Source organism: Toxotes jaculatrix, chromosome 2 (genome assembly GCF_017976425.1).
Source record: "Toxotes jaculatrix isolate fToxJac2 chromosome 2, fToxJac2.pri, whole genome shotgun sequence".
NCBI lineage: Eukaryota > Metazoa > Chordata > Actinopteri > Toxotidae > Toxotes > Toxotes jaculatrix.
The window spans coordinates 19,965,520-19,990,329 of record NC_054395.1 but is presented as its reverse complement, the minus strand read 5'-3'; the positions used below and the strand labels follow the sequence as shown (position 1 = coordinate 19,990,329).

The 24,810-nt window shown below is 42.6% G+C and overlaps 2 protein-coding genes across 4 annotated transcripts; one reads left to right on the top strand and one right to left on the bottom strand.

Moving 5' to 3' along the window:
- Positions 1 to 706: 706 nt before the first annotated feature.
- On the bottom strand, positions 707 to 5,136 carry rab5if (RAB5 interacting factor). Its single transcript, XM_041065926.1, has 4 exons — positions 4,831 to 5,136; positions 3,667 to 3,770; positions 3,413 to 3,542; positions 707 to 2,301 (listed from the first exon to the last, which is right to left on the bottom strand). Exons 1-4 carry the CDS (start codon positions 4,936 to 4,938, stop codon positions 2,260 to 2,262), a joined length of 384 nt encoding a protein of 127 aa, XP_040921860.1. The 5' UTR covers positions 4,939 to 5,136; the 3' UTR covers positions 707 to 2,259.
- Positions 5,137 to 7,894: 2,758 nt separating this feature from the next.
- Positions 7,895 to 23,251, top strand: zhx3 (zinc fingers and homeoboxes 3). 3 transcript variants are annotated; one of them, XM_041058462.1, is made up of 7 exons: positions 7,895 to 8,031; positions 14,874 to 15,779; positions 15,894 to 16,001; positions 16,112 to 17,692; positions 18,314 to 19,051; positions 20,621 to 20,909; positions 22,164 to 23,251. In XM_041058462.1, exons 1-7 carry the CDS (start codon positions 7,933 to 7,935, stop codon positions 22,172 to 22,174), a joined length of 3,732 nt encoding a protein of 1,243 aa, XP_040914396.1. In that variant the 5' UTR covers positions 7,895 to 7,932; the 3' UTR covers positions 22,175 to 23,251. The 3 variants fall into 3 exon arrangements, with proteins under 3 accessions (XP_040914396.1, XP_040914405.1, XP_040914413.1); XM_041058471.1 differs by lacking the exon at positions 7,895 to 8,031 and adding an exon at positions 8,075 to 8,305; XM_041058479.1 differs by lacking the exon at positions 7,895 to 8,031 and adding an exon at positions 14,663 to 14,706.
- The last annotated feature ends 1,559 nt before the right edge of the window (positions 23,252 to 24,810 follow it).

Genomic DNA, 24,810 nt, shown 5'->3' with positions numbered 1-24,810 from the left:
ACCTGCAAGCTACAATTTGACGCGACTCTTTGGCTGTTCAGAAGTGGTTAAAAAAAATTGTTGTCATAGTAATAAGTCAAAAAGAAAGTGCAGGTTCATTGACAGGACAATGACCAAGAAGTTTCAGGGTGTAGTCCATTCATGAACTAATTTTCAGACACAAATGGCTGAAAATGCAATGAACGAATGCTGATATAATTATGTTTTTGATGAGATAGTGTAGATTGTAGAGAAAATACTAGGAAAAGTTGGTGTAATTATCACAATTTAATTACAAATGGACAACTCTGAAATAAATGAGTGGAGAGGCACAACCAATGCAGGTGATTCCGTACAGGTGCACTGTATGGTACGATTAAGCAATTAATATACGATTATACTGTGGTGGGATTTTGGTCACTGAAAATCAGTACATTATTCTGGGTTATCATCTTTATCCTATTCTTAAACATTGCTATCTTGATGAGATAGATTAACTATGATTTATTATAATAAATAATCAGCAGATTAACTGATAATGAAAATAACCCTTAGGTGTAGCCATAATATGCAGTGTAAAAGGAATTATAGTGAAAGGAAAATTTGCATCTTAGTAACGCCATCAAGGCACATGCAAATGTTTTTTTTTTTTTTTTTAAAAACCCGAATGAATCAAGCGACATAATTGAATTTCTTCTGCATTTCAATAAAAAAAATCCCATCTCTTTGAAAATGGAGGCCAAATAAAGCCCATGTTTAATGATTCCCAAAAGATTTGATCAGAAAATACAATCCTTTCAAACACCAGCTGCATATCTAATATAACAGTATCATTACAATAACTTTGCAAGAACTGTTTTTAAAAGTTCTTCTCTATAAAATACTGAGAAATATGTTACATCAAACAAGATATAACATAAGTACAAATAAATCTGTGTAATACAAGGTGGATTTGACAAAAGGGACATTGCACAGAATGTACAGACAAGTTTAAATTAATTCCAAAACAGGTAAGACTTTGATCTGGAAGCTACACGTGAGAAAACAATAAATTTAAATTATTTCTACCCTTCTAACTAATGCCATTAATAAATGACATCTAGATATACGAACAGCAAATCATGGCAGTGCACAAACCAGGTTTTCGCTTAAATCTGTGAACATTTGCATCTGAACACAACATGCATTTTTCCTTCCTCTTTGCATTGAGAAATTAATTTAGATGGACAGATAACTTAGATGGTCATTAGTTCCTGACTGACATTACAGCGCATCGATACCACTGGCAGATACTGGCATTGGGATTGGATATCGGCTGATATGTGTATCTTACAACCAGCATTTGATTGATGTTAAAATTAGCACAAATTAGGTTTCAGCTGTGGTGAGCAACAATTTCCCACATTTACTTGGACACCAGACCCTTTAGAAGAAATAACAATTGACAGATTTTATTCAAAAATGCTTAGTTTATATCTAGTGAGCATAACTTTTTATGAAAAAAAAAAGACATACTGGAGCTGGTAACCTTAACAATGCTTTACTATCATGTCACTTTTTATATAATTATCAAGCCCGTATTCATTTCTCAAAAAATTAAACATATAATTTTGGGGTTAAATTTAATTACACAGAATCTCTTACTGGTAGTTTAATACATCTGATGTGGTGCATTTTGTCCCTAAATCAAAGGTAAGCCTTTACACAAATGGACTGATTGAACCGTAATGACTGTGTGACAAGACTGTTTTTATTGCCCCGTTCATGTAATTTGAGTGACCAGCTCATGACCAGTAAACTCGGATAAATGCACTTATAGGTTCTGTACAGTCAAAAATCTGTTGATGTCACTCTTCTAACGCAGAAGAAAGGACCTGTAGTAAGCTGACCAAGAGAAAGCTCCTTCTGTTTCACATCAAGGTACTGTTCCAATATAATTTGAACTGAAACAAATTTCAGCTGAACTGCTTTCTGTATCTTTACCGTTTTGTCAGAGATGATGGGAATAAAGTGAGGAAGGAAATAAAACAAATGGGAAGTGTACTGGAGAGTGCCTTAAAAAGAAACCCTCAAATTAAAAGAGATAGACAGTATTCAAACATGTTCATCACGGTGGTCTTGCAGTATCTTGTTATTCAAACTAGGATTCCCATGATGCACTGCACATTGAGGAGTCATACTGTATGTAGGAGCGTTGACACCCCTAAAGTCATGGAGTTCCTGTGTCTTGACAATTTGCTTCAACAGAAATGTTTGTATTTAGTGTCTTATGGATTCCCCTCAGTCAAAATGTAGAGCTGTGTAAAAGATTATCCACACCACCTGGTAAAGACAGAAAAAAAACAATAATGACAGATTAGACATTAATGATCAAATCACATGCTCCACAAAAAGCTAAAACTGTCATCTGCCATGTTATGGCATGACAGGGAAAATTCATGAACCTGCAATAAGCATAAAAACTGCATTTAACATTGACTTATATGGTGAAATATAATTTGCTGAGTAGCACGTGTATTAAGACAAGATTATTATACACTACACTCAGTTCATAAAATGAAACTACAGTATGTTCATACATACACAAGACATTAAAGGATAGGTTTACAATTTTTCAATCGATCTTAAAACACTATTTGCACGTCTGTATGTACTCTAAACCAGTTTTTTGTCACTTTAATCATTCCTCCTGTCCATACCGGCCAAGGAGAAACCCTTTTCTAATGCGAATCTAATGTAAGTGACTTGGGACATAATCAATAGTCTTTGTTCTTTGAGGCTTCAGCTGTCTGAGACAAATGAAGTAGGTCCCTTCCCAAGTTAGTCCTCACAAAATTCCCTTTTTATGTTACTATCCTGGCACCACACCAAGCACAGTTGTGGGAAATACAAACAAGGAGTTTGTTTTAAGACAGGCTTAAGAGCTTGAAAGTGTGTTCATTGTCACATCTGTTATCACATGAGGTATTTCTCTAAATGTTACTGCTGTAATGAATCTCAAAACAAACCATTACATTAATACTCACTCGTTTTTTTCAGCTCGGATCAGTATTTTTTAAATCATGAAAAGTGGGGAATGGAATGGCTTAACAATTCAAAAGGACCAATCTGAAAACTGATGCACTGTCATGTCCACCATTTAAAGTCTGCATAGAGTGGAATAATTATTATTAAATATTATATTCTTAAGCTTTTAAGTGAGTGTAAGCTTGAAGCAGGCTATTACATCTGTCTCAACAAATTGGACTGGAACCATCAAAATCCTGGTCAAATTTAAAAAAATGTATAGGCTAGGTTTCTTTTAATTTAGAATATAGGTTGACATAAGATGCCACTGAAGTATGTGAATAACTTTTTACAACTGTAACAATGTTGTTCAAATAGCTACTAAACTTAAAAGTCTATGTGTTTCCATAAATATTAGCATCCCCACCAGAAACAGAGCAAAAGATGTCATGAAGCCTTCTTTGGTGAGTTCCCACGTGCCACCATACTCTTCCTCATCGATCTGCTGAAAGCTGCTGAAGTATACATAAAGGACGCCAGCATTGATGATGCAGAATCTAACAGGGCAAACACACAAAGATGTTAGATTTTCAGTGTTTCAGTGTTTTCTTTTGGGAAAATCAAATATGAAGAGGCTTAGTGAAAGACATGAGGTTTTGACAGGATGTAGAGAACACTTACATGGCTATTCCCAGAAATCCTTTCAACGGTGCAACACCCCATATCACACCAAGGATTACTGCAATAATTTGTCGGAGCCAGTAAATCACATCTAAAAACTCGTCCTGCAAAAAGCACAATAACACAGAAACTTGACTCAAAGAAAACAACCAACATTAAACAAGTGGTGCATTACAATCCATGATTTCATTTTCTTTTTCTGATGTTTTGTAAATAAGAACTTCATTTTAGGTCTGTGTGTAAGTGTGATGGAAAAGTATATCCGTATCAAGCCCTGATGCAGGTACTCAGTGCTACTCTAGCTCTAGTTCCTAAAAACACAGATTAACTGTTCACAGCAGGAATGCATAATCTAGTGTTTTGACTAAACAGAGAGAATGTGTCACCGGTCTTGTGTCAAAGTCTGTTTCTCCTTCAAAAAGCATCTCCTGCAGCATTGACCTCTGTGGTTTGGGTAAGAGCTTAATTCAGGTTAAACTGCTACTGTTAGGTGTTTGGGGTTAAGGCTGGGGAAACATAAACTGATGGGGTAATAGATCTAAACACAACATCAGAAAGTAAGCAAGAGTGGTAATGTTACCACAAAAAATTACCTGTCAATAATCATGAAAGTAACGTGAAGATGTCAAACATTTTCTAGCTCTAGTCTTTCCGATGTGAGGTATTTTTCCCGTTTATCTCTGTACTGGTCGAACAATAAAAGCAATTTGAACAAGTCGCCTTGGGTTCTGGGAAACTGATGGGCATTTTTCAACAGGCTAAACAATCAACTTAAAAAAATTAAGAAAAACAATTAGTTAAATTAATCGTTGGTTGCAGCCTAGCTCTAGACCACTTAAAAGCAAAACGCTTTGGTGTGAGAAAACATTATGTGAATCTTAAGTCTCTTGAGTTCAATGAGTAGGAAGACATAAATCCCAGCAACTCTTTAAAAGTCGTCGACTCCCTTGCTTTGTTTTGGACAAAGCCCAAACCGGAGAGAATTAATGGTATTTCTTTCGATATGAAAGGCAATCCAGCCAAACCATATTAATCCTTAGGATGGCAGCTAGCTCCACTTAGCCATCTTTATGAACACATGGCAATAAATTAGCTGCGTTTATAACTTTGGAGCACAAATACAACAATACAATTGCTGGGCTATAAAAAGGGCGAGTGACTGACCTTCTCTTCCCAAACAGCGTTACTGCTGAAGGCTTTGCTCCATGTGGACTGTTTTACACCCCCATTCAGCAGATGACTTTCTTCTTTCCGCTTTGAACTGCTCGTCATTCTTTGCTGTTTGCTTCGGCTACGGACGTCGAAAAGTTAGAATCCAAATCCGATGACACCTCGAGCTAGATTTAAGTCTCGGGCACTGACCAGGAGTTGACAGCAGAATGAAATATTTGAAGGTATTAGAGGAATGTACGCTCCGCTGATCTGACAGATTTCAGTCGCTAACCGTAGAAGGCCATCTGAGCATGCGCAATATTGTTTGACCCCAGCCACCAACAGCCAATGAGAGAGTGCGACGTTTCTGCGCCTCTATTGACAGATACAATAAATTTCACAGCGACCCTCAGTGGTGGAGTTCTGATAACGCAAGCCCTGTATGGTTTAATGTGTCGCTCTGTGGCTCTTGCATTGCAGTGCCATTTTTCCCTCCCATGTAGGTACTGAATGTGTTTTTTTTTATTTGAAGGATCTCTATCATTCTCTCTCTGCCCCTAAATCAGCTCTTATCATCAAGTGGTTCAATTCAGACAGACATTTGCCGTGGACTGATGTCAGTGTGTTCATTAAATTTATGCTTTCATTACAAATGTCCTTTCTTGGGAAGCTGTTGTTATTAAATAAATATATACAACATTACATGTCATTACTGACGAAAAATAAATGTAGTATTTAAGAAGAAATTAAGAAGAAAACAATTAGAAATAAAATATAAAATGACATGATTAATCAGGCAGGAAAGAGGAAATATATTGTTCTGCCATTAAAATTTAGACTTTTTTTCTGACTTCATTCATTTCTTGTGAAATAATGGAATGTTTTAAATCCTCAGGCCGCTGTCAGTTATTCAGATAAAACATTGCTTCATTTTAAGAGGTCACCAGACAAAAAGGCTGGAGCCACTGTCACAAATGTGTTAAATTGTTTTATTTTCATTAAGTAGGTTTGTCTGACCTTTACATTGTTTTTTATTGACTAAACAAATCAAGATGCAGACTTTATACATTTTACTTAAGGAACAAATCAGTGAACAAATGTTTGAAATAATGACATGAAATGATATGGCTATGCGTAATACTGATCCTTAATGGATGCTCACTTACACTATGTTTCCTCTCATTATGTGACCTCTTGATCTTTTTGTCAGAGGTCTTTCTGTTGTTCTTCCAGCTGTCCAGCAGAGGGCTTCATTCATAAGCTTTTTCCACCCAGAGTCTTACCGGACCCCATCCTCTCCTCATCATGACTTGGTAGCCATAATTATTTGACTTTAACTGAACTGGTTTATTACTAATTAAGTAGAGTAAATTAAGGGATTGGGCCAAACATTTTAATTAATTGCTCTCACATAGCCCCAGTCCTAAAACCAATTGGACAAATAAAATATGAACCTTTAAGCAATTATCTATGATGGCAAGGAAAGGCAGACAAAGAGTCTGTTGTTAAAACATTCAAAATTAAGTTGACAGTGGATTCAAAATATGATCACGGGCTAAATGAAGCTGCAGTGAAACCAATTTAGTTGCATGACAGAAAAATCTAAGATATCTTTTAGTAATTAAATAGAATAAAATGACAACATTTATGAAAAAATAAACTCACTTGTGCTAATCTAAAGACCGTAATTATATTTCAAGATATTTTTAAACTCCAGAACACTAGTGTGTGCACTGTATGTATTTTGACATATTTGTGGTTTTGCACATTGTGGATTAAATGTAGTTATAAAGGTCTTTTCTGAAAATCCCCTAAATATGAGATACGAACATGTATTTAGCTTCTCCTTTGAATCTTAAAACTGACCCACTGAGCACTGACTCATTCAGGAAGATGTGGGGGATGTGTCATCGTGTTTAATTTGAGTCTGATTGCATGCATGCATAATAAACACAGCTTAATGGAAAATCAATAATGGTCTCAGAATAGGCTTATATGATGTGTTTGCAGTTTACAGTTACAGTGAACCTGATGTGTTCTGCGGAAATCTGTATCTGCAATGGTATTAATACTCCAGTGAGATGAGGTGCAAAGTAACCACGTGCCCTTGCTGCTGCAGCTGAGAAGCTTTCCCAGGTACATATGCTTTTTGTAGGGGGACCACCTTTTTATTCTAAAATGTTACTTTCATTCGAGTAGATTTAAATGTGAAATATTGTAGTTGTGTTTTGGAAAAGCAAGAACCGCCATTTCACAGCAGTCCATTCTGACAGCTTTCTGACGGCTTGGGTGGATTTTTAGAGCATATCAACTGCATCCAAAGTATGGACTTCTGACGCAACCTCGTCTATTTCCGAGGTGCATGGAGAAGGAAAGTAGTCTGAGGAAGTCAAAGTCAACACTTGTTGACAACTTCCCAGTTAAATATAAAAGCCCTGCAATAATCAATCATTTTGGAGGCTGTAGTTTGTGGTGCTGTTGAACTGTGATGAAATGGAAAATGTTTGTCAACCACCTTTATATCAACCAGAGTTGACTAGACATACAAGACAAAATACATTTTCCCGTAGGCTCTTTAAACTGCTATATATTTTTTACATTTAATTCAGCATTTACTTGCACACTGTTAAGTAACCATTGCAAATATTTCCTCCTCCCATCTATGAGGGTGTGTCAGCTGGTAGTTTAACGTTTGGAAACTTCTCTAAACTTATCAAGTTTAATTTGGTGATATTTTACATGTGCATGATAGTAAAATTTGCTCTTATGTTTGCAGGTTTGATGGATGGTGTGAAGGTGCATGACCGGCCTCTGATTAATTAGGACACGTGTCTGTGAATGACAGGTTATAGTTTATTTAATATTTTTGTATATTAGTACATGTTTAAGCCCTTTCTCTACGTGAACAGCGATTGTTTTGTTGTCTTGAGGTGGTAAACGTGGGGTAACTTTTGACATGATGTCTGCACTATCCCTTTAAGAGAGGTCACCTGGGAGGGGGACAGGTGTGAGTAGCTGTAACATCGCCTCTAGCCGGGGACCGTGAGCGGTTTTGCCCATATCGAAAACCTGACCGCGACCCCCAATGTTGTGCTGGGTCAAAGTCAGGACGGGATGTCTGACTCACTTCTGCTCTCTGCGCGGCGGAGCTCGAGCTCTCACGCCAACTCCACCGTCAGTGACGTCTGCGTCACGTGTCCGTCTCTTCCCTCGGTACGTCCGTCGTATTTTCCTCCCCTTCACTGCCTGCTTTAACACTGAGAGCCACTCGAAATAAACAAGCGCAAAATAAGGGGGGCCGTTGTAGGGACCGGTCTGGCTCCAGTGTCACGCTTATCACCAGCCGATGGACAGAGGGGGCTTACACCTATAAGTTGCCATCAGTGAAGCCCAAACCTCCCGTCAGTTTCTGGCTCCAGTGAGCCCATATCATTGTAAACTTTTTTTTAAATCCTGCGCTGCATACACTGAGCTCCGACAAAGCGAGGTGAGTGTGGTTTTATGATACACATTAATACAAGTGTTTCACCTTTCCCAAACTTGTGTGAGCTATTGTGAAGCCTTACCTTTGCGGGCTGCGCTTTGGCTCAGCGGTACTGGCCAGCTGCATGTCGCCTGCTTAAAATGGCGACAGCCAACGGGGGGAGAGAGAGTAGTTTTTTGGGCTGGGGGCTTGCCTTTTCCTCCGCTCTGAATTGGTTAGTGTTTCCAACATATAATGTAGACAAGCCCATTAAGTTGCGACTCACTCCGCCTAACTTGAGCGGAAGAAGAACACGCATCATTTTCGGAAATATTTGACGCCGCTGCGCTCAGGGACTAGCTTTACAGTCCAGCCACTGTGTGCTGTTTCACAAAATACCGCTATTTGTTCACGTTTCTTAAAAGCACTGTTTTTATGGCAGTTGAAACTAGATGCTGTCGGTTTATTTGAAAGTCAGACCTGTAAGATTTTCGCGTTAGCAGCCGGCAGAATTTCCCCATTTCTTCAGTGAGAGCTTTGAATGAAGAAGTTAGAAATCACCGTGACCTCCAATCAGTTATGACTAATACTGTTTTTCATAGTTGCCCTATGAAAATTATACATGTAATTTACTGTGGTTTTCCCACAAGCTTGTGTTAATAGGCCTATGTCTATTTTTTTTTTTTTGTTTGTTTACATTTTTTTTGTCAGGATCTAATAAAAATGTTTATTTAATTTTGGTATTTACAGATTCCGGTTTAAAATCAAGGCTGTCACACTTTTCGTAAACTATAAGCAGAGTTCATGCTTTATTCCATGTTGCCTAACGCTCCGTTATATGCGTTTGCAAGCTGTTGCCTTGGTTATTTATCATGTCAGTGTTGTCATGAGTGTGTGTGTGACTCCAGGGATTAGAGCAAAGCTTACCCAGACAGCTAATTTGTGTCTGATGCCTACGTGAGCCCCAGGCATAGCCATGCAGCTTAATCCAGCTATTTATTTATCACCCACGGTACACCTTTTACTCTTAGAATAAAACAGTTTGCGTACTATTATTGATGATCACAATGGGAATAAACACACTCACTTTGGCTGTATCAGACTTCTTCTTGGATAGAAGGAATAATCAGTCTTGGATGTTCCTAACAGCTGTACAAAAGTTTTATTATTACTGTTACTGTTACTATTGTTGTTGTGCCTCATGTTGGTGTATTTCATTGCGTTGCTGTGCTGGTGGCCTCAGCTCAATGGCTGTACATCTCATTGAATAGTCCCCCCCCCCCCCCACCCCCTTCCCATCGCCACCTCCCACCCCTCTTTCTCCTTCTCTTTCCCTCAGTTTGAAGTTTGCAGCTGACACAGGTTCAGCTGCTTTGTATGAAAGGATTTATCAGTACAGCACTTACTGAAATCATGTTTGGGCCTTGTACTTTTGTTCATTCCACATATCGCAGGTCTTTTTTGTTTAGCTTTTACTAATTTTCTTATTAAACATCAAATGATCAGCTGATGTTGTAATAAAAGTGAGTGATTCTTTCTGTATATCTGTCCCCTCAGTGATGACTTTTCATCGGTGAGTTTATGCCTAATTTCTCCCTTTGACCCGTGTAATGACAATTTACTTGCAGATCTCCACCAAGTGTGACCACAAAAACAGAGTCAGCTGCTGCTCAAGAACCTTTTCACAATCTTTGGACAGAGCAGAGTGATCCACTCTCACACGTCCAGAGCGAGTAGGTTTGGGTCAGCAGCAGTAGCAGCCTCTTGCTCTGCTTGGCTGGTTAACAGCTTGTGATGTCAGCCATTTTAGGTTGGACAGCACAGAGCATGGTGTTCCGCCATTTCTCTCTCCCTCCCCTCTCAGCAACCCAGTTTTAACGCATGCACTGGCAGTGGTCACAGCAATGCAGCCGTTTGCAACCCACGCAGCCTTCCGCTCCCTGACCTGAGAGCAGCCCAGATGGGTCTCAGGAGCAGATGGAATGACACTGAAGGAACGCTGTCACTGAGGCTTTCTTTATGTTGCCAGTATTGTGTAGAGAATTGAAACGGGTGTGGAAAGAAGTTCAGACGCACAAAACGTGTAAGCATTTTTTCAGAGTGGTGAACCGTGGTTGTCAGCAGAGGTATGAGAAATTCTGGAGTTGATTGACAGGACGAGGTTAGCTGGAGCCATGTCTGTTCAAGGTGGGAGTAAATGAAGTAACTGGCAAGGTGCTTGTGTTTTAAGCCAGAAGAAAACACGGCGAAGGATTTGTGTTTTGATACAGAGGACAAAAAAGCATAGAGTTTGTGTTTTGGAACACACTCATAGATGGTGAAGGGTTTGTTCTCTGGTGCAGACTTGATAATTATCTTGAATTCACTGAGGGACAGAGGTGGATCTTCAATTCTCTCTGGAAGAGATAGCATCTGCCAGGATTTAGGGCCTGTTTATGTATCCACGCCTGCTTTGCCTACAGTGAATGCAGGAGCCCTGCATGCCTCAGGCCGCTACAGGCCACACACAGGAGCCACAGAGAGCAGGGAACAGTGGCCCAGGCAGATGTCTGGACAGGGACTCGGGCACTGAGTTAACAGGAAGAGACGGCATCAGCTCTGACCAATAGCGTGCCTTGACGATGGCGACCACACCTAGCTGGGAGACATCAACACCGCGTGAGGGAGGCACTGAAATAGGAGCAGGGCAGGGACTCTCCAAATACCACTCACAGGGGTGTGTGGAACAAACAAGCTCCTCTAGAGCCAGGGACTGGATGGCATAGGAGTTGTGTATGCGTGTGGGTCTGAGTAACCATGTCTGTGCGTGTTTACCCACACGCATGTGCTTTGGAGAAATGAGCTGGTGGGAGAGAGAGAGGGAAAGCGAGAGAGAGAGAGGGAGAGAGGGAGAGAGAGAGGGGGTAGGAGGTGGTTGCCATGGGGACAGTAACACACCAGTGGCGCTGCCGACCTGTCTCCCTGGGCCAAACTTGCTCGGAGAGGGAGGAGAAGAAGGAACGGTGGGTGGGAGGGAGGGGAAGCAGAGGGTGAAGAGACGATTGGAAGAGGGAGGGGGAGTGAGGGTGAAGAGACAGGGGGAAGAGGGAGGAAAAAAGACAGAGAGGAGAAGCAAGAAATGGAGCAAACCAGGAAAGGACTGCCCATGATGTACACCTATTCTCTGTCCAAGTAAAGAGAGCATTTGTCACACACAGATAACAGCACTACACCTGTGTTCTTGGCTAGTTAATAAGATGAGTAGTGCAGTTAGCTTGTGGCTACGCTACGAGGCCAAGCTGTAGGATTTCTAGTGTGTGTGAGTTGCTATTATTGGCCTGTACTCAGAGGATATAGCCCAGGCCTAGACAAGAGTCAGGCTCGTGGATGAAAGGAGGTCATGCCGTGCTGAGCCATTGACGAGGCGTAGGTAATATAGGTTATGAACCAGGAGGACAAAAACATTGTCTTTGTGTGTCACTGGGAGATCTCTGACTCTCACACACAGGAAAAATGGCAGCCTCTCTACCTTAGTAAACAAGCCTCACACACAGGCATGCAGGCAGCCACCCCCACACACACCACATACACACACAAACGCAAGCACACATGCGCCCCCGCCTACCCCACCCCACCTCCCTTCTCTCCACTCTCTATCTCACAGGAAACCCACACATGCAAATGCTGACACATATAACAGACACAAACCCACCATCACCACATGGTCAGTCAACGTATGTGCCACGTTTAAATTAAAGTTATTGGCCGATGCGCTCATGCCTGTGAGTCAACAGGGCTCGTCTGAGCCTAGCATTGCTGAGACATGAGCTGCCCATTTCGACTCACCAACAATGGCCCAGCTTGCATTGTGCATTGTTTCAGTCCTCACCTGTATGAGGCCTCTGCCGGTGTGAGGTTCAACTTTTATCTGCAGATGTGTTCATGCAGTTGTGGTTTTTGATGTCTCACATGCCATCAGCGTGAAACACAAACTTTGTTGGTATTGTAGCACAATCTGTCAGTCTTAACGGCTGTCGATATGCATGAATACTCTGACACCCTGTGTGCTCGCTATTTTCCTTCTTAGTGATTTTAATTATTTTGCATGAGGCACTGAAATGCATGTGTGCCCACATGCAGACACTGAAGCTGAACTCCAGGTTATGTCCACTGGCTGAAGAGCTCTGGTTGGAACATTCCAGGCTTTGCAGTGCAGCAAGGAGGGAGGGAGGGAGGGAGAGAGGGAGAGAGGAGGGGAGGACTGTGTGATTGTAGTTTGGAGCAAGAAGGGGGCGTTGAAGAGCGGGGGTTGGCAGGGTGGGGTGAGGTGGTGTTGGCTGGTTGGAGGGGGGTATCAGGGAGGAAAATTCCTCACTGAAACACCTCAGTGCTTCCTCCACGACAGTTAACACCCCTCCTTCCCTCGCCTCCTCACCCCAAACCAGCTGCCCATCCCCCACTATCCTCTCCCGTTCGCTCTCCCTCTCCTCTCCCGTTCGCTCTCCCTCTCCTCTCCCGTTCGCTCTCCCTCTCCTCTCCTCTCCTCTCCTCCACTCTCCTCCTCTCTCCTCCTCTCTCCTCCCCTCCCCTCCCCTCTCCTCTCCTCTCCTCTCCTCTCCTCTCCTCTCCTCTCCTCTCCTCTCCTCTCCTCTCGCTTGCCCACCCACACCCAGCAGAACCACGTGATGGATGGCTGAGACTGCCCACCCATAAGCCTTTGTGTTGGTCATGTGACCAGCCTGCCTTGGCAGAGCAGTGCCCCCTGATGCAGAACTCAATGGCAGGGGAGTAGGAGGGGTGCACAACAACCCCAGCCAAGGGCAGTTACTCTCTCTGGGGGGTGCACGGGGGAACAAGGGGCATCACGTTCCCTCCACAGTAGCAAACTTCATTTGCCTGTTAACCCCTCACACTTTGATCCAAAGAGAGAGGTCTGTCAGTGGTGAAAAACAGGCAGAGATGACCATAATCCAATTAAGCTTTCATCTCAGGCTTAAAAAAAGGATCACATTATTGCTTGATTACTTATGGTGCTGATTTAAAAAGAAAGTACAAAAAGTTAGTGAAGATATGTAGACTGCAGATAAACTGAAGATTAAGATACTATTGTTGACTCAAACTGGAACTGAGGTTGGAGGCTTCTGAACGCAGAGGAGTGAACTCTGTATACCTTTGCTCGGTTAGTGTGTGAAAGGGCATCTGTCACACCCCAGGCCTGTGAGGGTTAACTGGGTTTTGAGCTAATGTACCATGACCTTTCTGTGGCAAAGCTAGGCTGTGTGTGTGTGTATGTGTTTGTGGGTGCAAGAGAAAGAAAACATTTGCCTTTGAACAAACTTTGATTGGAGAAAGGCTGATTTATTGTATGATTAGAGTGACTTGGAGTATTCTGCTCACCTGAGAGAGATGGTGGTGCTGCAGCAACATTTTGCAAAAAGAGGTTATGCTCAGTCTGAAACTAGTCCCACACAAGTTTACTATTTGCATGGAAATGGTCTGTTTGTGCATGTGAACGGCAAGATTATTTTAGATTGGGTCTGTCTACTAGAAAAGCTGCGTTTGGTTTGAATTTGTTAGTAAAAATGTGTCTGCATAGGGAGAGGTTGGACTTATAGAGGTTTTAAAGGTTTTCCTGTTGAACTTCTGCAAGCCTTTGAACTTTTTGTGAGTTTTCGCTTCTCTGTGCATGAGGTGTCATGTCGGCGCAGAGTGATTGGGAGAGTAATTGCCCTAGAGCTGTCCTCCAATACTGTATCACTACCTCTCTGTCAGAGAGAGGGAGCAAAGGAAAGAGGGAGGGGAAAACTTCACAGGAAGTTTCGCCATTTTGCATGGAGACAAGGGATCAAGAGGTGAATCGAAAATTTTAAGATTCCTATTCATTTGCCCAGGTTGTGCGTTTCTGTCTGTACCATTGTTGGGAAAGAGAACGCCATCTTTCCAAGGAACATCTGTTGAACCACCCACTTACACAATTGTCAAGTAGACCCTATCTTAAGCAACGCATTCACAAGCGAGTATTTCTGTGGCAATTTTTATGAAGGTGTTAAGTGAAGCTACAGAGACACTGGATTAAAAAAAAATACAGAATGTGCTCTCTCTGTGGGGGTGTGTCTGAATGAGGGGAAGTGAGACAGAGTTGTGTGGGGGAGGGGAAAGAAGGGGGTAGGACAGGAGCTCTCCCAAAAAGCCTTTAGTGAAGAAGCAGACTGAGCTTGTTTGAATGCCCTCATAAAAGAGATAGCCAGGAGAGTTGAGGGGAAGACTTGAAATTTTTTTTTTTTTTTTAATTAAAGATTTACGAGCAGCTCTGGATTTAAAGGGCTTCAGCTGAATCTTTTTACAGGGCCTTTATTATTACCTGTGCTGTTGATATTTTACTTGAAAGCATCCAGCCCTGCATGATTTTTGCCTAGCTGAGTAGAAACCTGCTTGTACAGAATAGGGTAAGATATCTCATCTTATTTCTCCTGTTCTCTCTCTCTCTCCTATCTCCTCATTTGTACTTGAAAGGAAACATTTTATGCAAACCTATCCAACGAGTTATGGGTGTATCATATTGTATGGTGACTGACTACTTGGACTAAAACATGTTCTCTTCTCTCATTTCCAGGTTTTACTTCAAAATTGCAGTGAGAACTGCAAGTGGACCTATGGACAAGTCCTGCTGTCCTCCTTCCCCCACGGCTGGTCTCTAGTAAACCAGAAACAACTCATATTCTCACTCACACCCCACCCACACCCATTAAACCAACCCTCCTCACTCTGTGGTTACACCATGGCCAGCAAGAGGAAGTCTACGACTCCTTGTATGATACCTAGCAAGATCATACGCCCTTTAGAGGAGGTTGAACAGGACCCTGTTATTCTCCGTCAGTCTAGGATTTCTGGAGGGAGCAGGCACAGCCCCCTAGACCCTGGAGAGTCTTCCAAACCAGAGGCAGGGGACGCTGTCAAAGACGGTGCTGGCACTTACACCTGTAAGCCATGTAACTTTGAAACCCATGACCTTAACTTGTTCTTGGATCACGTGTACACCGGGCACCCAGACTTCCGTGCAGACCCCAGCTTCTTTTGTGTGAGCTGTGGGGTTTCGGCGCCCAAGTTTGAGGGGCTGGCCCTGCACAATGCGAGGGTCCACCCCAGCACTCTGAACACCACTTTACAGCTGAGGAAGAGGGACAGGAGGGTTGTGGTGGAGCAGAATCTGGTAACTGGGACAGAGTCGGGGAAGGATAATGAGATTTCCATCACCAAAACGCCAATAATGAGGATGCTGAAGGGCAAATCGGAGCCTAAACGGATAGTGGTGTCCCACCAAGTCTCCGAAGAGTCTTCCTCAGACCCTCACTCTATCTCTTCCTCTAGAGAGGTCGAGAGAAAAGAGACTGCTTCAACGACGGTCACTCATGTCCCCACAATAGTCCACAATGGAACCTCCAAGGTCACATTGCCCTCAGCAATCCAGATAGTCAACGGCTCTGGAGCATTACCAATGCTCAAAACGCCCATCACACAGGTAGGTAATTGTTTCTATTTAATTTTTTATATTTTAGTTTGGCTGTTTTGGAAAAGTCTGTTTTGATTTGAGTTGGAATCTTTGTTTAGATTCTTTTATATCTGATTCCTACAGGTGGTCTCAGTTGTTCAAAACAGAGGCCTTCATCAATCTGCAGCAATCACAGCCTCCTCAGATGTTTCCTCCACTTCCTCGACTTCTTCTTCCAAAAACCTCCCCAAGGTAAATATTTTTATTTCCACTTTGTGTCCCACTGTTTTCAAGATAACTGAAGATCAAATAACATAATAATCCCCTGCTCTTGTTGGCACATTTTTTTTTCCCCCTCTCAGGTGATGATTCCTTTGAGCAGCATCCCAACCTACAGTGCCTCCATGGACTCCTCTTCCTTCTTGAAAACCTCCTTCAGTAAGTTCCCATACCCCACAAAGGCTGAGCTCTGCTACTTGACTGTGGTCACAAAGTTCCCCGAAGAGCAGATTAAGATCTGGTTCACGGCACAGAGACTTAAACAGGGCATCAGCTGGTCCCCTGAGGAAATCGAGGAGGCCAGGAGGAAGATGTTCAACACCATCATCCAGACAGCACCCTCCAGCTCACAGAACCAGACCCAGAGTCACCACAGCCCAGCCCAGCACACAATCACAGTCCTGCCTGCGTCACTGGGAGCCACTGGGATCCCTCATATCCTGCAGGGATCTCTTGTCAGCCAAGGAGGGGTAATTGTCACACAGCCTGTAATGGCCAACGGTATCCAGGTTAGCAGTGCTCCTGTGGCCCTGGCCGTCACACCTAAGCCCCAGGCAGCAGCCCGCCCCATGATGCAGGCCCGACCTGCCGCTGCCCTGGTGGCAGACAAAGGCATCAGCATGGTGGTGGGAACAGTGGGCAGCAGCAGTGCTGGGAGCAACACCATTAGCAGCAGTAATAGTAGTAGGAGTGGGGGAGGGGGCACTAGCAGCATTATTGGTAGCAGTCAAGCTAGTGTCATTAACCTTAGTCTTGGAAGCAGTAATCACAATAATGGTAGGGTGAGCAATGTCAATGGTAAACACAGCAGTGCTAATGCAGACTGTAATGACAAGAGCAATAGTAATGTTACCAGCCATGCTAAGAACACTGATATCAGTAAAGCCAACAACACCAGCATTGTGCAGAGTGACAACAAAGTATCCACAGAAAGCAAAAACACAGCAGACAGCAGACCTAATACCAGTAACAGCAAAACTGGCAGTGATGGACAGAGGAGCAAAGACACTAATGGTAGCAGCAGCAAAAGTGACACAACTAACACAAGCACAGATGATGTTGAGCCCACCACCAGTGACTCTCCAAGCATCAAAATGGAGGAGGCATCTTCCCCTGCTTCCAAATCTTCCTCTCCCTCTCCTGCAGCTCCTCCGAGCAGCACACCTGGCTCCCGGACACTTGTTAATGCGTTCCTCGACCCCAACTTTTACAAGGGCAAGAAGTCTCAAGAGCAGCTTAACGCTCTGAAGGATAGTTTTCAGGTCAGCCAGTTTCCCGACCAGGAGGAGGTCGACCGCCTCATTGCTCTGACTGGGCTCACAGTGCGAGAGGTCCGCAAGTGGTTCAGCGACCGCCGTTACCACTTTCGCAACCTCAAAGGTACACGCACCGGCACGGTTGCACAGAGTAAGTCTGGCACTGCAGCTGGAACAGGGAGCGCTTCGAGTACGCCAGGGAGCGGCGCCGCAGGCAGTGCCAACCCTGTCGACCTGTCTGAAGGTAGCAGCAACTCTGGTGCAAAAACACCCCAGCACAGCTCTGCACCCCTGAGTCCAACTGCATCACAGACACCCACCTCACCCACGACACCTTCCCGCCGACCCCCGAGACCACCTTCTCCTGATTTCACAGCCATCCGCTACAAGGAGCGAGAACCCCACCAGGTGAGGCTCTTGGTGAATAACAAGCCGCGAATATAAAATGCTAAAATGTTCAGGTTGACAAAATGATTTCCATGTGATTACTCAGTTCGAGGGCTGCAGCTGGCCACTGTTTTCATCACTGATTAACCTGTTGAATATTTTTGTTTTTCAATTAAAGGCAAACTAAAAACGGATTTTACACATCAAAGTCTACAGGTCTTGGACAGTACTAATACATATGTATAAAAAATAGTTATACAAAACCATTTGTGGGTCCAGAAGGAGCTGCACAAAGTCTGAATTAATCAGATAAATTGAGATGATTTTACACATCAGTGGTTACTCTTTAATCAGGTCATCATTTAGTACATACCAGGCCTGAAAATAGTGAAAAATGCTTGTTGCAAATTAATAGACACCAGGGTGACATTTTCACGTGTTCTTTTGTCTGACCAGTGGTCCAAAACACAAAGATATTTACTTTACAATGAAATATAACTGAGAAAAGTAACAAATCCTTACATTGGAGAAGCTGGAAGCAGAGAATGTTTTGTTGTTTAAGACAATTATCTTAAAGTGTTACGGATTCATTTTCTTGTTGAGCAGCTAATCAATTAATGTCCATACCTGTACCATGTCTAGGTAAAGGCACTAGAGGCCAGTTTTGCCCAGGACCCCGACCCACCTGGAGAAGAAGTGGACAGACTGCGATCTGAGACCAAGATGACCAGAAGGGAGATCCACGGCTGGTTCGCTGAGAGGAGGAAGAGAGTGGCAGCCGAGAAGAAGAAAGAGGAGGCAGAGCGGGCAATGAGAGAGGAGGAGGAGGACATGGAGGTTGATGGGGAGGAACGACAGAGAGAGGACGGTTCAGGAGAACTGAAAGTCAACCCTATTAAAATAAATCTGAAGATGCTGAAGGTGACGGAGGCCAATGGAAAAGCGGAGGGTGAAGCGTTGGATAACCCTGCTTTACCGCTTCAGTCCAGCGGCACACCTACGTCCTCCCCAGGCCCCACCCCATCTTCCACCCCCAAACCATCCCAGTCCTCCACCCCAACACCCAAACCATCCCACTCACCCAAACCCACAGCCATCCGAGGTAAGAAGACAGCGGAGCAGCTTCACCTGCTCAAACAAGTCTACGCTCGGACCCAGTGGCCCAGCGCTACTCAGTATGATGAACTCATCTCAGCTACTGGACTGCCCAGACCTGAAGTAGTGCGTTGGTTTGGGGACTGCCGTTACGTGCAGAAGAACGGCCAGCTGAAGTGGCTGGAGGCGTACCAGACCATGGCTCTGGAGGAGGATCTCCAGAAGGGGAACACACAGGTCCTCCAGGCCCACCTCAGCATCCACGGCAGGCTGGAGGAGTCACAGGTATTGGCAGAAACAAGTAGTGTTTACACATTTTCTTAGAAAAATTAAATAGCTCTGAACAACTAAAACCTGAGAGGCTACAATAAAAAACAGGTTACTCCACGAAGTCTCTCTTTTTGACGCTATAGTTTTTTGTTTGTTTGTTTTACGCTTTGAATAATGCACATTGTTAACTGCTACAAAACTGCTTCAGTTGTTTTTCTGTGTTTTGGACGGAGGTTTATTTTGGGGGCTTACATGCAAATTGCTTTGTAGCCACACAAGTGATTTAAAAAAAAAAACCTCTGAATTTCACTTCCTAAATGCATGTAAGTGTAAATCAGGGCTGGCAGCATCCTCCATAAATCTGCTTTGGTAAATTAACTAAATGCGATTGATTTTGACAAATTAATTACTTTTTTTTTGTTTTTTTTGTTTGAGAAAAATCTACCAGTGTTTCACTGATGTCTGATTTCTGAGTTTGAATTTTTTTGAATCAGTTCTTTCAGTGTAACCTGCTCTTTGACTGCACAGACAAAATTCAGCCAAGCATCACATTAAAATTTATTTTTAAACTGCAAGAGATGCGTTTTTAAAATGGATATTTTATCCACTTTGAGCGAGACTTGAGTGAAGATGTTAGTTCAAGATTTCAATATGTTGCCGGAAAAGAGCTGAGCTGAATGTGTTTTATTACCAGCTACTCTTTTGTTCGTTTTGTGCTGTGTGTGGTAATTTGTTTGATTTTTGTGCATTGAAACACAAATAAGTTTGTTTTTATTTATTTAGCCCGTGAAGGAGCTTACAGTTGTCTTTGCTCTCAGTGGGTCACTTGCAAACATGACAAGACTTCCTATGTCCAACAAGATCAGCTTAATTGATCCCATGCTGAGATATTAAAGTGCCATATCAGCACGGAAGTGCAAAACTGTGGTATCAATAAGTATGAAAGAAAAAAGGTTAAGAGATTTTTTTTTCTGATTATTCTGTGTAGGTAAATTATTTGTGTATTTGTGTATTTGATTATGTGTTTGCTCTCACATGGAGGTCAGGATGAGTATTACAGTGCTAATACGTTGGGGTTTTTATATTACTGAGTAAATCTAATGAAATCCAATTCAACAGCTCATAAATTCTACTTTAATAAAGATGATAAAGTTAAGTTTTGACTGACGCTGTCAAAAAGGTGTTTAACCTCTGTTTATTGCAGTTGTAGTTTGCGGCGGTGCTGAACTATAATGCGTTATACTGAGAGGTCTTTCTAATTTTTTGGAAAGATTTACAAAGACGAGGAGGGAAAATGAGAAATGCATTGACCACAACGTCAGTAATGAACATATAGGTGCCCTAACACCCTGGAACAAAACCTGGCCATTAAAAGCTTTGTAAAGGAAGAATATGTGGCCAAGTTGTTGTACCAGATCACATTAGCTTGTCTAGATGTACCTAATAAAATGGCTAGTTAACTTTAGAAAAATATTGCTGTGTCGCTGATATTACTGAATCAGTTTCTTCCTTGCCAAACCTTGGCATTGGCCTGTTCTTTTAATGTGGAGCTTTGAGCTAACACAGATTATTCTTTCTGCACAGTTGCAGGAACTGGCTCAGGCAAGCGGTTTAACAGTGGACTTAGTGCGACACTGGTTCTCTACTAAGGCCTCTTTGCCCCAGCAGAAGGAACAAACTGCTGCTGCTCATTCGACAGAACCAAGACCAGTTGCACCAGGCGTGACGGCCGAGCCACCAACAACGGGATCCTCCCCCCTGGAGTCGCAGCCAGGAGGAGGAGGAACGGAGGAGAAAATGGAGCAGTCGGTGTGTGGCCTCGCCACAGAGGCACAGGACGCCAAAACTGACAAGACTGTGAATGCTACTAAAGGTAGGCTTCATGTGTAGAGTCGTCTTTAGCGCGATACATGCAGCGTGTAACACACTGTAACCAGACTATGGCTGTTATTTTCACTATTGAATAATCTGCAATCAAATGACATTTGCAATTTCTCAGAGCACAAGGTGACATCTTCAGTCTGCTCCTTTTATGCAACTATCAATACAAAACCTCAAGATATTCAGTTCACTGTCACAGATGTAGCGTTGGGCAAGATACTTGAAAACGAATTACATTTACTAGTTACTCAGCAGCAAAAGTACTGTCGCAGTTTACTTTCGTTACTCAGCTGTCAGCTCCGTCAAAGGTGCCTTTAGGCAATTCCAAATCCTCCACAACCATGTGTCGCATCTTTTGTGTTTAAAACATGAAACAGAAGACAAGACATTGCAGTTTAACAAGCAGGCAGCCCCACAATTTCAGGGTTTCACTGACCATCTGCACACAGCTCTCCAGAAGATCCTAACTCAGCTGCTCAATTATACATCATCCAACTCTAAAACAAAAAAAAAAAAAAAAAAAAAAAAAAAAAAGTCTTGGTAAGACTCCCCCGAATGTCAAAGGGTTTCTGGGATTAGTAACTGTAATGTCACTGAATTTCAAATTGTAATCCCTTACACCACTCATGACTGAAAAGAGTAGTCACATTACTGTAACGTCTTACTCAGTAATGCATTACTGCCCATATGATATGAGAAAAGCAGCAAATCATCACATTAAAGAAGCTGGAACTAGACAGGTTTTTTTTTTGTTTTTGCTTGAGAAGTGTTTAATTGATTAAAATAAAATGTTTGTTTTTTTGGGGGAGGGGGGGGGCGTGTTTTTGGAGGATGAATTTTATTTGGATAAACTAAGTGATTAAGCCACCAATGAAATTTAAGCCCTGAACTAGACCTGCTATAAAATCAAGAATCAAGTATGGGTAACTATTTAGGCTGCAGAAGGATTTTTCTTTTTGGCTTAAATGGTGATAAATGGGGAATGAATCACCACAGTAATGTGTGTAATTGTCTCTCAGGTGACACAGAAGTGTTAAGGTGGAACATACAAAAACACAATGATCATAATTATGACTAATGAGGCATGCTGTGACAGGTGTTTGTTTCAAACAAATACGTGCCTGACACCAGAGCACTGTATAATCTTGGAGGGAAATTTATACATGTTTTCTGGAGTGTGTTTTCTGGCTGATGGATCTTTAATTTCTTTTTTTTTTTTTCTTTCTTTCTTTTTAAATCACTACAGGAACCGACTGAAGAGGCCTTTTGTCTGAGGATGGAGTTCACAACGCAGGTGGTCTTTGTTGGGAGCCTGAGTAAAAGATGGCAGATGCTGTTGTAACAGGATCACTGGATGGAAATGGACCTTGAAACCATCCCCACCCATCCCTCTTTCTCCTTCTCGCTCACACCCCTAGAGGTAGGCATGACCTCCCCCGCTACGTGAGATGGACGCTAAAGCCACGAACCCCCCCCCCCCCCCCCCCCCCCCATCTATCCATACACCCACCCACCCAGTTTCCCTGCCTTCCTTCTCCTGTTTTGTCTACCGCTCTGCTACACACACATACTCTCTCACCCTCCTCCAGTATCCTCCCGTCCGCCATTTTCCCTTCAGAGAGAGGTTCCAGTAGAAACTGAAGTGCAGGAGTGGAGGTGGTGGTGGTGGAGGAGGAAGGGGCGAAGCATTTTTCTGCCGTGTTTGTTCCGCCTGCCTGCTGGAATGATGGAAAGAAATAATAAAAAATAAAAAAAAATTTAAAAAGACGAGGGTAGATGTGGAGGAAGAAGAAGAGGAGGAAAAAAAGGGAGAAGTGTGGTGGAGAATGAGACCTCAGCAGATGTTTATCAGGGGGTTGGGTTTGGACGGTTATCGACCAGGTCAACCTTCAGTCAGACGAGGATTGTGTTGAGAAACTGTTCACAGTTCGGATTTGGGAATGAAAAACTGCACAGCTCTTTGCTACAGGGTGCTTGCCAAGGCCTTAAAGTAAATCAAAAGAACCTTCATTTTTCCATTGTGTCATTTTCATACTCCTTTTTCCCCCACCACCATGCACTCTCACACTTTGACTTTGTGCTTGCAGCTTTCCCTAAACGTGCTAGCATCTTACGTGAAACACAGCACTGATGTTCATTTGATTGTGTCTTGAAGTTATTTTTGGACATCTCTTTGTACTCACTTTTCATTTCTTATCTGTGCATACTCTTTGGTTAAATAGAACATAAAATTGTTCAGAACGGGAAAAGGTCTGGAATTGTTTCATCCAAAGAGGGCAAGCACCCTGTTGTGTCTAAAACAAAAATTAAAGAGAAAAAAAAAAAAAAAAAAAAAGACGACACAGTATATTTAGACTATATGGAATCTGGTTTGTGTTGTAGCATCAAGTGCTTCTTCTTTACGTCACTGATGTGTACGTACATTTGTTTTTATGGAACTTTCTTATGAAATAAATTTGACTGTAAAAGAACTGTGAACTTTTACCAGAGTTCCATACTTAGGCTTGATGTATAATTTTTACAGATGGTATTTGCAGAATAAACAGAATGTAATAAAATTGTGGCTCCGAGTGTCATTGGCCTATGAGGTCTTTCACATGGTGTTTAAAGGATAATGCTGGTGATATTCTGTTTTTCTTGCTGTCAGCAAATCCCATTAAAAAAAAAAAAAAAGACCAAAAGCAACAATAAATTGATTCCATTCCATTAACAGGTATTGTCTGTGTAGCCAAAGCATGAAATATTATTTCTATATGCCACAGAGCTCCATTCTTGTCCAAAAACGATTAAAAAGCACATAAATGAGCCACACCTTTGTACCTTTAATTTGCTGCTTCATTACAATGAACATGGGAATTGTAGTTTATGTTCAGTCAATCCAACTTACATCGTCCTGCTACTTTAAATACTCACAAACACAACAAATGTGAACGGGGCCTATGCAGGGGCCTAAGGACAAAGACTATCTGTCCAATGCTGTACTGACTGGAAAGGCCCTTGAGACAAATTTGTGATATTGGGCTGTATAAATAAAATCTGACTCGACTACAGGCTGATTGTTCCAGACGGGGCAGGGAAATCTGAGAGCACTGAGAGACAGACTAACAAAGTTGGTCTTGTTCAGAGGGTTTGTTGACAGTCAGAAAAATGTGGAAAGACACCAGCCTTGTCCTTTAATAGTAATCAAAACTTCCACATAATGTTTCATAAATCTACAGTAGAAGTCAGAGTTAATACAAGGCTTGTGTAATTCCCAATAAACAGGCCCTTGTAATGTACTGTTAAAAGATAAACTGATAATTCAGTTACATATTTAGTGTTGTTGAGCAGGACACAGCATATACACTCACCCAGCACAACGACACCACAGTAATCCTGGGTAGTTCCTCCCCTCGCTCTCAGAACAGCATCACTTCTTCTTTGTGCTGTAGATTCCACAAAATGTTGGAAGCTTTTCTTTGAGAGTCTGGTCCACGCTGACATGAGTGCATCACCTTGTTTCTGCAGATTTATCAGCTGCACATTCATGCTGCCAATCTCCCGCTCCACCACATCTCAAAGGTGTTTTATCGGATTCAGTTCTTGTGACTGGGGAGGCCGCTGAAGTTCACTCAAGTCATTGTTCCCAGTGTGAGACGACGCTTGCATTATCGTGCTGGAAGTAAACGTTAGAAGATGGTAAACTGTGGCCATAAAAGGAGGAAAATGGTCAGCAACAATCCTGAGACAGGCTGTAGCATTCAGTACAATGACTGATTGGTATTAAGTGTTCCAGGAAAAACATTCCCTACACCATTACACCACCAACACCGTCTGCCTGGACTGTTGACACAAGGCAAGTTGGGTCCATGGATTCATGTCGGACTCTACCATCTGCGTGCCTCAGCATAAAT

Bases quoted from the DNA above. Each gene is read 5' to 3' on its own strand.
- rab5if (XM_041065926.1), bottom strand. From the start codon at position 4,938: ATGACGAGCAGTTCAAAGCGGAAAGAAGAAAGTCATCTGCTGAATGGG. The intron at 3,771-4,830 runs GTCAGTCACTCG...TGCTTTTTGCAG, and splicing joins ACGCTGTTTGGGAAGAGAAG to GACGAGTTTTTAGATGTGAT. The intron at 3,543-3,666 runs GTAAGTGTTCTC...TTGCCCTGTTAG, and splicing joins GGATTTCTGGGAATAGCCAT to ATTCTGCATCATCAATGCTG.
- zhx3 (XM_041058462.1), top strand. From the start codon at position 7,933: ATGTCTGACTCACTTCTGCTCTCTGCGCGGCGGAGCTCGAGCTCTCAC. The intron at 8,032-14,873 runs GTACGTCCGTCG...TCTCATTTCCAG, and splicing joins CGTGTCCGTCTCTTCCCTCG to GTTTTACTTCAAAATTGCAG. The intron at 17,693-18,313 runs GTGAGGCTCTTG...TACCATGTCTAG, and splicing joins AGGAGCGAGAACCCCACCAG to GTAAAGGCACTAGAGGCCAG.